General features: G+C 36.5%; 3 protein-coding genes across 3 annotated transcripts; 2 read left to right on the forward strand and 1 right to left on the reverse strand.

The window, feature by feature from the left end:
• Positions 1-270: 270 nt before the first annotated feature.
• On the reverse strand, positions 271-1,582 carry LOC133784289 (early nodulin-93-like). The gene is made up of 4 exons (XM_062223705.1): positions 1,342-1,582; positions 887-948; positions 711-786; positions 271-605 (listed from the first exon to the last, which is right to left on the reverse strand). Exons 1-4 carry the CDS (start codon positions 1,406-1,408, stop codon positions 508-510), a joined length of 303 nt encoding a protein of 100 aa, XP_062079689.1. The 5' UTR covers positions 1,409-1,582; the 3' UTR covers positions 271-507.
• A 4,175-nt stretch (positions 1,583-5,757) lies between these two features.
• LOC133785647 (uncharacterized) lies at positions 5,758-8,397 on the forward strand. The gene has a single exon (XM_062224867.1). It carries the CDS (start codon positions 5,758-5,760, stop codon positions 8,395-8,397), a length of 2,640 nt encoding a protein of 879 aa, XP_062080851.1.
• A 3,467-nt stretch (positions 8,398-11,864) lies between these two features.
• Positions 11,865-12,542, forward strand: LOC133785648 (secreted RxLR effector protein 161-like). The gene has a single exon (XM_062224869.1). It carries the CDS (start codon positions 11,865-11,867, stop codon positions 12,540-12,542), a length of 678 nt encoding a protein of 225 aa, XP_062080853.1.
• The last annotated feature ends 206 nt before the right edge of the window (positions 12,543-12,748 follow it).

Genomic DNA, 12,748 nt, shown 5'->3' on the forward strand with positions numbered 1-12,748 from the left:
ATTATAGAGTGTATTATTTGGCACTTTAAGTTGTCTAACACCACATGAAGTAACAATCTATGGTTAATAGCAATACATCATAATACTTATTAAATTAAAATGTGTGAGACTTAATATTGAATTGCAACAATAATAGTATGTCACCTCATTGTAATGTTGGGAACCATTAGTCCCCTTAACAATACTCTTTACCTATTCTTCCTTTTTTTTCTGCATTTAGAATTGATTAATTTTAACAAATTTGTAATCCATTCCACTAAGCCCCCTATGTATTGAAATGGATTTCTCCACAACACAAATTTGTCACATCTGATTAATTAAGGGTAAATACAAGTTCAACTATAATTTTTTATTTTGGGCAATTGGAAGAAGTAGTAGTAGTAGTAGTAATACATGAAGGACCAAGACATGTTTGGTTCATGGTACTAGAATTGGCAAAAAAAATAATTGATATTATTAGTCCTGTATAAATTGGACTTTGAATTCAGCTGTGGTGAAAATTTTAATCTATGCTTCTGTATTAGTAGTGGCTTGCTTGAAGGAATTCTTCCTAGCTGTGGCCAGGACAGTCTTGTCAGCAACTATGAAATATGCAGCTCCAGCCACTGCCATCAGATTGATTCAACTTTTTATTAACAAAAACCCAATATTTATCCTAATATAACTGAACTTTTGAATGCAGGCATTTAAAGATAAAAGAGTATAGTAACCTGTGGAGATAATAAGAGCTTGAGCAGTGTGGTTGAGATGGGCTTTTGCCCAAGGCAGAATTCTCGCACTAGCAAGCTGCAAGTAAACAAGCATAATATTTTAAACATTATATATATATATATATATTTATATGACATGTATGGACTAGAAGGTTAATTATGAGGGAGGAACTTACAGTTGGAATGGCAGTGGCAATAGTAGCAACAACAGCTTCCTTAGCTCCTGCTTTGACACCTTCTGTTTTTGTGTAAAAGGAAAAGAAAAACAATTAGAGGAAAAGGTAAAGTTTCATTGCATTTCTTGAATGATTTTTCGATATTGGTCAAAGTCTATGTTTATTGAGGATATCAATCATTTTAATCGAGTTACCTACTTGTGATTTTATGCACACGTCTATGCTCCCATCACAATAGTATAGTAATATACAAAACAAAAATACCATTTATATTGCTTTTCTCATCCTTGGTTATCTATTAAATAGATTTTGGGACTCATCATAAAGACTCACATCACATTTTTACTATTACTAAGATAGCATTTATATACTAAACAAAAGCTCAAATCTAAATTTCATAACATGGATTATAAGCATTTGTATTGATAGATTAAGCAACAAAAAGAAGAACATACCATGAGAACAGTGTTTAGCCATGGCCAGCCGTTGGTCAAGGGAAGATTGAACTACATTCTTTGCCATTGTATGATAAAGACAACTTGAAAATTGAAATGAAAGAAATAACAACTTAAGAAGGAAATAGATAAAAGCTCTATCAGTTTTTTATTTTAAGCTTTGATTGAATTGAAGTAGTTGGATTTGGTTAGGATATTTATAAGCATTTTTGGGTGAAAAGGGGTCGGTGTGGTGCGAGTGAATCAGAGACTGATGTTCAGTTGTGCTGTGCAGAGTTTGATGGTTTTGCTTTGAATTCCAAGGCCTATGGGCACTTGTTTTCACCAAGACACGTGTTAGTCGGTTGCCATTTGGTTTTTCAGATTTTATTCCTTTAATGCCCTTGGTTTCCCAGGACTAGTCTGAAGTTTTGTTGAGGGCCTCAAGGTAATTTCGATTACCCATGTATTTGTATTTGGTCACGTGATTTTTTTTACTAATGTTTCTGAATCAAACACAAAAGACAAATAATATATGAGCAAAAAAGTAACTTTATTTTGAGATAATTTATTCTGAAAACTTGATTCTGGAGATTTTTTCCCCTCAAAAATTGATTATGGATACGAGAAATACATACAACCCCTGGTTTAAGACAAAAGTGCCCTAAAAACCATGGGTAGCAGCACTTTACAGGTCCATGAATCTGAGATTTGATTCATGAGAATGGAACACATGTCCTACACAGTCATTCAAATGTGCAAGTGTAATCTCTTTTCCAGTAGTTTATACTATTACTATATTTCCATTTATTAGTGTACTTCATTGTACTATACTGATAATCTTAGATATACTGAATTCAGATTATATATATAGGGCACTTATTCAATCAATCAGGTCCAATTGAGGTGTTGGATCCTTCACATAAGACAAGGCTTAATACTCTGTAGCAACAAGTTGATATTGTTGCTTTGTACCTTCAAAAACCAGTTGTGTAACTAATACTATTTATATGAATAAGAAAAAGTATTACTTTTTAACTGTTTGGGAATATATATATATATTATTATTTCATTTTTTTTTTTCGTTTTGGGGGCAAAATTGTAATCACAATTTGATTGGAACTGTGTCTACCAGTGAGCCAAATGTATATTGGCTGAAGTAAATTGTATCCATTTTTTTTATAGATACGTGGGAACTATCTGATATTTTCAGAAGTAGAATAGAGAGCATGTGTCTGTCCATTGAGTCTTGATCTTCAACTGCACTGAAGTATGAAATGTTAGGATTTTATGCCTCGTTCAAAATTCAATTTCTTTGTAATCTTATTTATTATCAATAAAAGAATAAAAATTACTTTTTGACTTGGTCAATCAATTTGCTCACATATTTTATTTTCATAATTATTTATTTAATTTAAACTTTTATTAAATTCCGAGCATATAACTAATCATATTTATAGTGACGTAATCACAGTAAAATATAAATATGATTATATGTTCAAAATAAGTTAGTGCTAAGATTAGTCAGTGCACAAGATTTACATTGACTTGCCAATCTACGATATGATCTACTTACACATTGTAGTGTTATGTTCTTTCCAGAACATTAGCAAAGTTGATAAGATCGGATGTATTTGTTACATTAGACTGGACCGATATTGACAGTTGATATTGTAGTGTTTGTAATCCATAGCAAGATTGTTAAACAGTTAGATTGTTAGTTAGTTAGAGTTCAACTAATATTCTGTTTTTCAGTTTTAAGTAATCTCTTGTAACTGGTTCTGTTACTCTCATTATAAATATGAGTAACAGCCAGCTTTAGAGGTGAGTGAGAAAAAAGAGAGTCATCTGAGTGTTTTCATAGAGAGATATAGTGTGTGTTTGCAACGAGCAAGAAGAGGATTTGTATGTAAAGACTTTGTTCTTGAGATTAGAACAGAGGTGTAGAAGACAACTTCATTGAAGAGGCTCGGAGGTGTACACAGGAATATTGGTGCCTGTAACTTTCTAAATAACTAAGGGAACTCCCAGATTGGGAAGAGCTGGATTAGGTCACCATATTGGTGACTAAACCAGGATAATCTTTGTGTCTCTTCTTCTCTTTTCTTTGATAAAATTTTGTTATTTGATTGTTCATAATTTTTCTGGTTTTTGCATATACATTGTTGTTTTACGTGTGTTTGAGAATTTGTTTCTATTGAGTAGAGTTTTATTTCTGAGTTACAACAGTGGTATCAGAGATCCAGGTTGGATTAAGCAAGCAAGAACTCAGTTGAACCAAAAAAAAAAAAAAGTGGAATTATTTTATAAAAAAGGTTTTTCTTTCTCTCTCTCTCTCCTTCGGTGTCTACACCGGAGCTATGGCGAAAGGAGCGAAGGCAACCGGAAAAACCAAATCGAAGCCGAAAACTAAGAAAACTGGTCCATCTTCTTCGGATCGGATCATTAAAACGAGATCAATGGATGATGTACTGGGAGTAAAAGAGTTGGAAGTTGATAATGAGAAGGAGCCGGACGAACAATGGGTGGAAACTCTATACTCTCCAGAAGAGACGGAGGAGTTGTTCAGAAAACGAAGTGAAATTCGACAGAATTTCTTTGAATGGGTAACAATAGCGAACCGCACGGCACAGAATGTAAGTTTGGGTAAGAAAATCTCCCCTCCAATATTGCGTTCTAATATTGTTAAGAATTTGGAACCCTGTTTTGCTGGTCCTTCATCTGAGCTGGGGGATGTTCAAGGATCTATTGATTGTGCGAATGGTATGGGGCAGTTGAAGACCCAAGGTGAATGTCTGAATATATCTGGAAACGATGGTGTTCAGCAGCGAGATCCTACCCCGAAAGTGAAAATTAGTTTTGATGATATTGCTGAAGAGGTAAGCTACTGGCAACCATCCATAGTCTGTTTTGTAATGGGAGTCAATCCGCCCCTACATATACTTGATGGTTTTGCAAGAAGAATGTGGAAGGAGGCTGTGGTTAAGGTGGGTTTGATTGCTAAGGGGATCTTTATCATTAGATTCCATAATTTGAAGCAGAGAGATCAGGTCTTACAGGGAGGGTATATCTTTTTTGATCGGAAACCAGTGGTTATGAAACCTTGGAATCCGATAGATGATTTCTCTAAGGATGACATTACTAGTGTGCCGACTTGGATTCAATTACAGGGTTTGGACATCAAGTATTGGGGTGAGAAATCCTTATTCAAGATAGTTGGGCAGATTGGTAAACCTTTACAAGTTGATAATATAACCAAGCACAGAGATAGGTTGTTGTATCCTCGTGTGCTAATAGAGGTGGAGTTTGCTCAGGAATTTCCTAATTCAATTTCATTTACAGATGAGTTCGATAGGGATATTGAGTTGGAAGTGAAATATGAATGGCTACCCCTTGTTTGTTATAGCTGTTCAGGTTTGGGGCATGAGACTAAGCAGTGTAGGAAGAAGATCACAGAGAAGGAAGCAGAGAAGCAGCAATGGGTGCCTAAAGTAAAAGTGAATAACATGGAGAAAGTGGTACCAAGTGTAGATAAGGAGGGTTTTCAAAAAGTTGAGAAAGGGAAAAGAATAGAAAAAGAAGTTATTCCAGTTAAGACTAAGGTGGCTAATAGGTTTGATATACTGAATAGTCAGGAGCAGGAGAATGTAATTGGTCTTAGGGGAGAGGGGGGAGTTCCCTCTACTTCTAATGGATAAAATATTGTGTTGGAATGTTAGGGGGATCAATAGCCATCAAAAACATCGTGAAATCAAGCAATTGATTTATTCTAGAAGAGCTGGGCTAGTGAGTCTCCTTGAGACGAAGGTTAAAAATAAAAACATGGGTTTTCTATACTCTAATCTTTTTTCGAATTGGTGTTTTACAAATAATAATCCTTGGCTTGATAAAGGGAGGATAGTTGTTGCATGGATGCCAAGTTTGTTTACTGTTAATATTAGCTTATGTACAACTCAAGTAATTCACTGTGTTGTGCACCCAAGACAGAAACAAGACAGATTTGAGGTTACTTTTGTGTATGGATTTAATGAAGATAAGAAGATAAGCCAGCTTTGGATGGATTTGGCAGAGATTTCACTACAAATTCAGGGGCCTTGGATAGTTATGGGGGATTTTAATGATATTCTGTTTAGCAATGAAAGAGTGGGAAAAGGATCTACTAAAAGTCCTACTCAAGATTTTCGAGATTGTGTGGAAAAGTGTAATTTGGAAGACCTGAAATACTCTGGGACTTTTTACACCTAGAATAATAAGCAGAAACCAGCGGATCGAGTTTTCTCTAAGTTAGATAGAGCCTTAGTTAACCCTCAATGGACAGATTGCTTTCAGTATTCGGAGGCTAACTTTCTACCTGAGGGAAGCTTTGATCACAGCCCCATTTTGGTCTCTATATATCACGATGTGATTAGTGGCAAAAAGCCATTTTGATATTTTCAAATGTGGAAGGATGCAGATGATTTTGGTGAGCGAATTGCTAAGTGTTGGCAGGAAGGAGTTGAGGGCACGGATATGTATCAGCTGACAGTTAAACTTAAACGCCTAAAACAAATTCTTAAGTGCATTAATAAGGAAGGTTTTCATGAGATTCACAAAGCAGAAATGATAGCAAAGGAGGAGTTGGTGATTTTGCAGGAAGAAGTGAATAAAGATCCCCAAAACTCTCGGTTACAGAATGAGGAACAGGTGGCTCGGGACAAATATGCTAAAGTTTATAAGGCTTATTCTCTCTTTTTAGCTCAGAAAGCCAAAGTTTCTTGGGCTAAAAATGGAGATGAAAACACAGCAATATTCCATGCGTCACTGAGGGCAAGGAGAACTCATTACAGAATTTTTTCAATAGAGGATGCGCAGGGGGTCTGGTGTGATACTCCTCTTGCTGTTCAGGAAGCCTTTCTACAATATTATCATCAACTCCTTGGATCTGAGATGCAGAACAAACATCGGGTGAAGAATTGTATAATCAATCTTGGGCCAAAAGTTTCTGAGGTGCATTCCAGCATACTTAAAACTGAGTACACAGCTCAGGAGATCAAAGAAGCTATTTTCTCTATTCCTGGTTTGAAGGCTCCAGGTCCGGATGGTTTTGGAAGTTGTTTCTATCAAGATAATTGGGCATTGGTTGGTTCAGATGTGGTAGCTGCTGTTCTGTCCTTTTTGAGATCAGGAAAAATTCTTAAGGCAATTAATACAACTACCATTACTCTTATTCCTAAGAGCAGTTGTCCGAGAAGTGTGAGTGATTTTTGGCCTATCTCGTGTTGCAATGTGATATATAAGGCTGCATCGAAAGTGATTTGCACAAGATTGAGACAAATTTTGCCTGACTTAATTGCTGAGAACCAGGGGGGTTTTGTGCATGGAAGATATATTGCCCATAATATCATGGTGTGTCAGGATTTGGTGAGACTATATGGGCGGAGCAATTGCAAACCTAGTTGTATGATAAAAATTGACTTAAGGAAAGCGTATGACACAATAGAATGGGGGTTCATTGAAGAGATGCTCAAGGCTTTTGAGTTTCCTCAATCTTTTTCAAATTTAGTAATGGCATGTGTAACAACTCCCAAGTTTTCATTGCTTCTCAATGGCTCTTTACATGGGTTCTTTGCATCAAAAAGAGGACTTAGACAAGGAGATCCCATCTCCCCCTTATTGTTTGTGCTTGGGTTAGAATACTTGTCCCGAATTATGAGCAAGGTGGGGTCATTACCTGGTTTCAAGTACCATAATAAATGTTCAAATCTGAAGTTGAATCATTTATGTTTTGCGGACGACCTTCTTATCTTTTGCAATGGAGATTTTGTTTCAATAATGCTTATGTTGAGGGGTTTGAAGTTGTTCTCTTCTTCTTCGGGTTTGCTTCCTAATGCTGAGAAAACTGCTATCTACTGTCATGGAATTTCTGATGCTGTTGTAGATAGAGTGTTGGCGGCTTCTGGTTTCACTCGAAGTTACCTGCCTTTCAGGTACCTCGGGATACCTATATGTTCTAAACGAATTTCTGCAGCAGATTGTCAATGCATCGTGGAGAAGATGACTAGTAGGATTCGTTCATGGAGCACTCGGAATCTATCTTATATGGGGAGAGTGACCTTGATCAATTCAGTCCTCATCTCAATGCATTCATATTGGGCTCAAATAATGATTCTACCAAAGAAATTGATAAAAGATGTTGAAGCAATTTGTAGGGCTTTTCTTTGGAAAGGTATCTCAGACTCCCATTTACCAGGATTGATTGCTTGGGAGTATACTTGCGCATCAAGGGCGGCTGGTGGATTGGGGTTTCGGCGATTACATGATTGGAATTTAGCTGCCATGGGAAAGTATATTTGGGCAATTGCCAAAAAGAAAGATAACCTTTTTGTCAAGTGGATTAATAGCGTTTATCTGATGGACAAGAATTGGTGGGATTACAAGTGTCCCTCAGATTGTAGTTGGTACTGGAAGCGCTTAGTAGCTGTGAAGGATTGCTTTAAAGCCAAAATCTCTTCTAATTCATTCTTATCACAGAGATATCATTTACAACTTGGTGTAAATATGCTAGTTTCTCCTGAAGTCCGAGTCCCGTGGAGGAAATTTGTTTGGGATAGATTTATCACTCCCAAACATCGTTTTATCATGTGGTTAGTCATGTGGGAACGGCTGCACACAAAGAATCGAATAGCTAGATATAATTCTAATATGGATCTGGTTTGTTTGCTGTGTAGAGCAGAGAATGAAGACATAGACCATCTCTTTTTCAAGTGTACATACAGCAAGAGGTGTTTAGAGGCTATCAAAGGCTGGCTTCATTGGAATGCACAGTCCATCAATCTACACAGGCTCCTGCATTGCATTTATCATGCCAAGAAGGTGTCGAGTACACATAAAAGTATATTCTTCTCCTGTCTTGCTGCGACAGTGTACCATCTTTGGAGAGTAAGAAATGATATGCTTTGGAATCAAAAGTTGTGGCAAGTGCATCATACAGTTAGTAGAATTCAAAGTGATTGTAATTTCGATTGCTTAGTGTATTTCCTTGTAAAGCCTCTAGGAAAGATAGAGATTTTTTTACCAGGTTGCTTTGATCTGTATTAGTCAGATATCAGGGATGATTGGTTGGGTCTGTTAACCCGGTAGAATACTGTGGGTTATTGTATATGTATTGGGTGTACAAATGGTGGTTGTAATTGTTTGTTTTTGAGTAATACAATGGCTTATTCATCAAAAAAAAACAAGAATAAAGAATGGCTTCATCTTCAGCAAGATTAGATTTAGAAAAATTCGACGGGTTCGGAGACTTCAGCTTGTGGAAGGAAAAGATGATGGCAATCCTGATATACCAGAAACTAGACTCGGCTCTAGAAGAAGAAAAGCCAGAGAAGAAACCAGAAGGAGAAGGAAAGGTTGAAGACAGTACTATCATCAAACAAGCTAGATCAGCAATCATAATGAATCTCTCAGATAATGTTCTGAGGCAGGTCATTAGTGAGAAGACAGCTCTGGGAATTTGGAACAAGCTGATACAACTTTACATGGCAAAGACAATAGCAACCAAGATCTTCTTGAAAGGGAAGTATTATGGATTTAAAATGAATGCATCTAATTCATTAGATCAAAATCTTGATGAGTTGAATAAAATTGTCTTGGCTCTTACTAACATGGGTGAAAATATTCAGGAAGAGAATCAGGCAGTGATTCTTCTCAACGGACTACCAGATCAGTTCAAGGAGCTCCAAATAGTCATTATGTACAGCAAGGACACGCTTACACTTGATGATGTTATGGGAGCACTTCGGTCAAGGGATGCTGAAGTCACTTGGAAAAAGGCAGCAAGGTAAAAGACAAACAAAGATGAGGCCTTGATGGCTCGAGGAAGGCTCACAAGAAGAAGTCACTCAAGAGGGCCACACAGAAAGTTTTCAAGATCTAAGTCAAGAAACAGAGAAACAAGAAAGTGCCATCATTGTGGCAAAGTAGGCCATCTGATCAAATTCTGTTGGGAACTCAAAAAGAAAAAGGAAGAAGACGAAAAGAATGAAGATTTCTCTGCATTAGCAGATAAAGACTACAACTCTGATGGAGATGTATTCGCTGTTACTTCAACACAGTTAGAATCAACAAAGACAAATGGAGAGGCACATACTAGTACGATCAAGAAAGATCAAAATGAATGGATTTTGGATAGTGGGTGTACTTTTCACATGAGCCCAAGAAGAGATTGGTTCACTAATTATACAAATATAAATGGTGGTAGTGTGGTAATGGGAAATGACCACAAGTGCAGAGTAATTGGAATGGGTTCTATTGCAATAAAGAGTTTTGATGGATCTATCATAACATTAACTAAAGTTCGGCATATACCAGATTTAAAACGGAACCTCATCTCAGTAGGGACTTTGGATGATGATGGCTATGGTCACAAGATCAATAATGGAAATATGAGAATCTCAAAGGGAGCTTTGTTAGTGATGAAAGGGACCAAGAGAAATGGCTTATATATACTTGATGGGGAAGCAATGGCACCAGCACTTGCAGCTACTATTGACAAGTGCAACTCAGATACAAAGATTTGGCATGCACGCATGGGACACATCAGTGAACAAGGATTGGTAGAGTTATCTAAGCAAGGATTATTAGGAAACTATACACATGTTAACTTACCTTTCTGTGAAATTTGTGTGCAGGGAAAACTACATAGAATAAAGTTTACAAACAACCAATACAGAGCAAAACATGTGCTGGAATATATACATGCAGATTTATGGGGTGCCAGCCGAATCAAAACACAAGGAGGTAATCAATATTTTCTCTCTATTATAGATGATTTCAGCAAAAAAGTTTGGGTTTTTCTATTAAAACATAAACATGAATGCTTAGATAAGTTTAAAGAATGGAAGGTGTTTATAGAAACTCAAACTAATAGAAAAATAAAAACCCTTAGGACAGAAAATGGCTTAGAATTTGTAAACCAGGAGTTTAATGATTTATGCTCAAAACATGGTATACAAAGACACAAAACAGTAGCTAGGACCCCACAGCAAAATGGAATAGCCAAAAGAATGAATAGGACTTTATTAAATAAGGTTAGATGCTTGTTACTTGAATCCGGTTTAAAGAAACATTTTTGGGGGGGAAGCTTTGTATACTACTTGCTATTTAATTAACAGAAGTCCAAGCCAAGCAAACCAGCTGAAATCGCCTAAAGAATTATGGTCTGGTAAGCCCCCATCTCTTTCTCATTTAAAAATTTTTGGCTGTGTTGCATATGCTCATAATGTTGAAGAAAAGTTGAGTAAGAGATCAATTAAATGCATCTTCCTAGGCTATCCAAATGGTGTAAAAAGATATAGATTTTTGTCATTAGAAACAAATAAAATTGTAATCAGTAAGGATGTTATATTTAATGAAGCAGATTTGCCTTTTAAAAGAAATGAGAATAGTACTTTTCTTGATGTTTCAGGTGACAAAACTGAACCAGCATATGAAAAGCATGATGGGAAAGAAGCCATATCAGAACAGCCAGATAACAACCAACAAATATTGACAGAAAGGAAGGAAAAAGCCAAACCTCAAGAAGGAAAAGAAGACCTTAGTAACTACCAGCTAGCTCGAGATCGTACACGCAGAGAAATAAGAGCCCCAACAAAGTTTGCTGAAGCTGACATCATAGCTTATGCTTTGTCAATGAAGAATGAGTCTAAGGAGGAAGTACCAAAGAATTTTAAAGAAGCAATCAGTAGCAAAGATGCAAACAAATGGAAAGAAGCAATGCTTGAAGAACTCAACTCATTAAAGGAGAACAAAACATGGGAATTAGTAACGAGACAAGCTGGGCAGAAGGTCATCGGCAACAAATGGATTTTCAAAATTAAAGATGGTATGTCAGAGATTGAACCAAAGAGATATAAGACTCGCTTAGTGGCAAAAGGATACAATCAAGAAGAAGGAGTGGACTACACAGAGATCTTCTCACCAGTAGTTAAATTGAAGACAATCTGAATAATGATTGCCCTTGCAGTTCAGAAAGATTGGGAAATAGAGCAGCTTGATGTCAAGACTGCTTTCTTAAATGGAAAACTTGAAGACACTATCCTTATGAGCCAACCAGAGGGATTTGAGAAGAGGTCAGAGAAGGAAGAACTAGTGTGCTTACTAAGGAAATCTTTATATGGTCTCAAGCAGTCACCAAGGTTATGGTACAGAAAGTTTGACTCAGTGGTGACAAGATTTGGATACTCAAGATCAAAATATGATACTTGTTTATACTACTCAAATCTGAACACTTCAGCTGAAACCTTTATTCTCATTTACGTAGATGATATGCTTATAATGGGAAAGGATTGGGATCATATCAACAAACTGAAAAATGTGCTAAAATGTGAATTTCAAATGAAGGATTTATGAGCTGCAGTAAAAATTCTGGGGATACATATCATGAAGAAAAGAAAGGCACAAATGTTAATGTTATCACAAGAGAAGTATGTGAAAGATATACTCAGAAAGTTCAATATGACAGATGCTAAAGTGGCTGGTTTACCTATAGAATTGAAGAGAGAAGAAAGATGGCTAATGTACCCTATGCGAAGGAAATTGGAAGTGTGATGTACTCTATGGTGAGCACTCGACCAGATCTAACATATGCAATGAGCACTCTAAGCCAATACATGTCAAATCCGGGTCAAGAGCATTGGAATGGAATGAAATGGTTACTAAGATATCTGAAGTCAACTCAGAATCATGGCCTGCTGTTTAGAAAGAATGGAGAGAAGATAAATTTAAAGGGATTTGTGGATTCTGATTATGCTGCAAATAAGGACACAAGAAAGTCATTAACTAGCTTCTATTTTTTGTTAAATGAGTGTTGTGTCAGCTGGAAATCTCAGCTCCAACCCGTAGTGGCACTCTCCACTACAGAAGCTGAGTTTATGGCAACAACTGAAGCCTTCAAGGAAGCAGTTTGGATAAAGGGATTGCTGAAAGAAATCCAAATGTTTGAAGACAAAACAGTGATATACTCAGATAGTCAATCTGCCATATACCTGAGTAAAAATCCTGTTTACCATGAAAGATCCAAACATATAGACATAAGAATGTTTTGGATAAGGGACAAGATAGAGAGTGGAGAAATTGAACTTGAGAAGATTGCAAGTGAGGAGAACCCCACTAATGCTGGAACCAAAGTGCTAACAATCAGCAAGTTTCAACATTGCTTGGAGCTGCTGAATTTTGGAGCAAGCTAATGAGCTAGTTTACTTCCCAACTGGTCTCCCTTTCATCTCATCTTACTATGAATTAAGGAGGAATTTGTACTGTTTGTAATCCACAGCAAGATTGTTAAACAGTTAGATTGTTAGTTAGTTAGAGTTCAAATAATATTCTATTTTTCGGTTTTAAGTAATCTCTTGTAACTGGTTCTGTTACTCTCATTATAAATATGAGTAACAGC

The sequence above is a fragment of the Humulus lupulus genome, chromosome 6 (genome assembly GCF_963169125.1).
Source record: "Humulus lupulus chromosome 6, drHumLupu1.1, whole genome shotgun sequence".
Classification (NCBI taxonomy): Eukaryota; Viridiplantae; Streptophyta; class Magnoliopsida; order Rosales; family Cannabaceae; genus Humulus; species Humulus lupulus.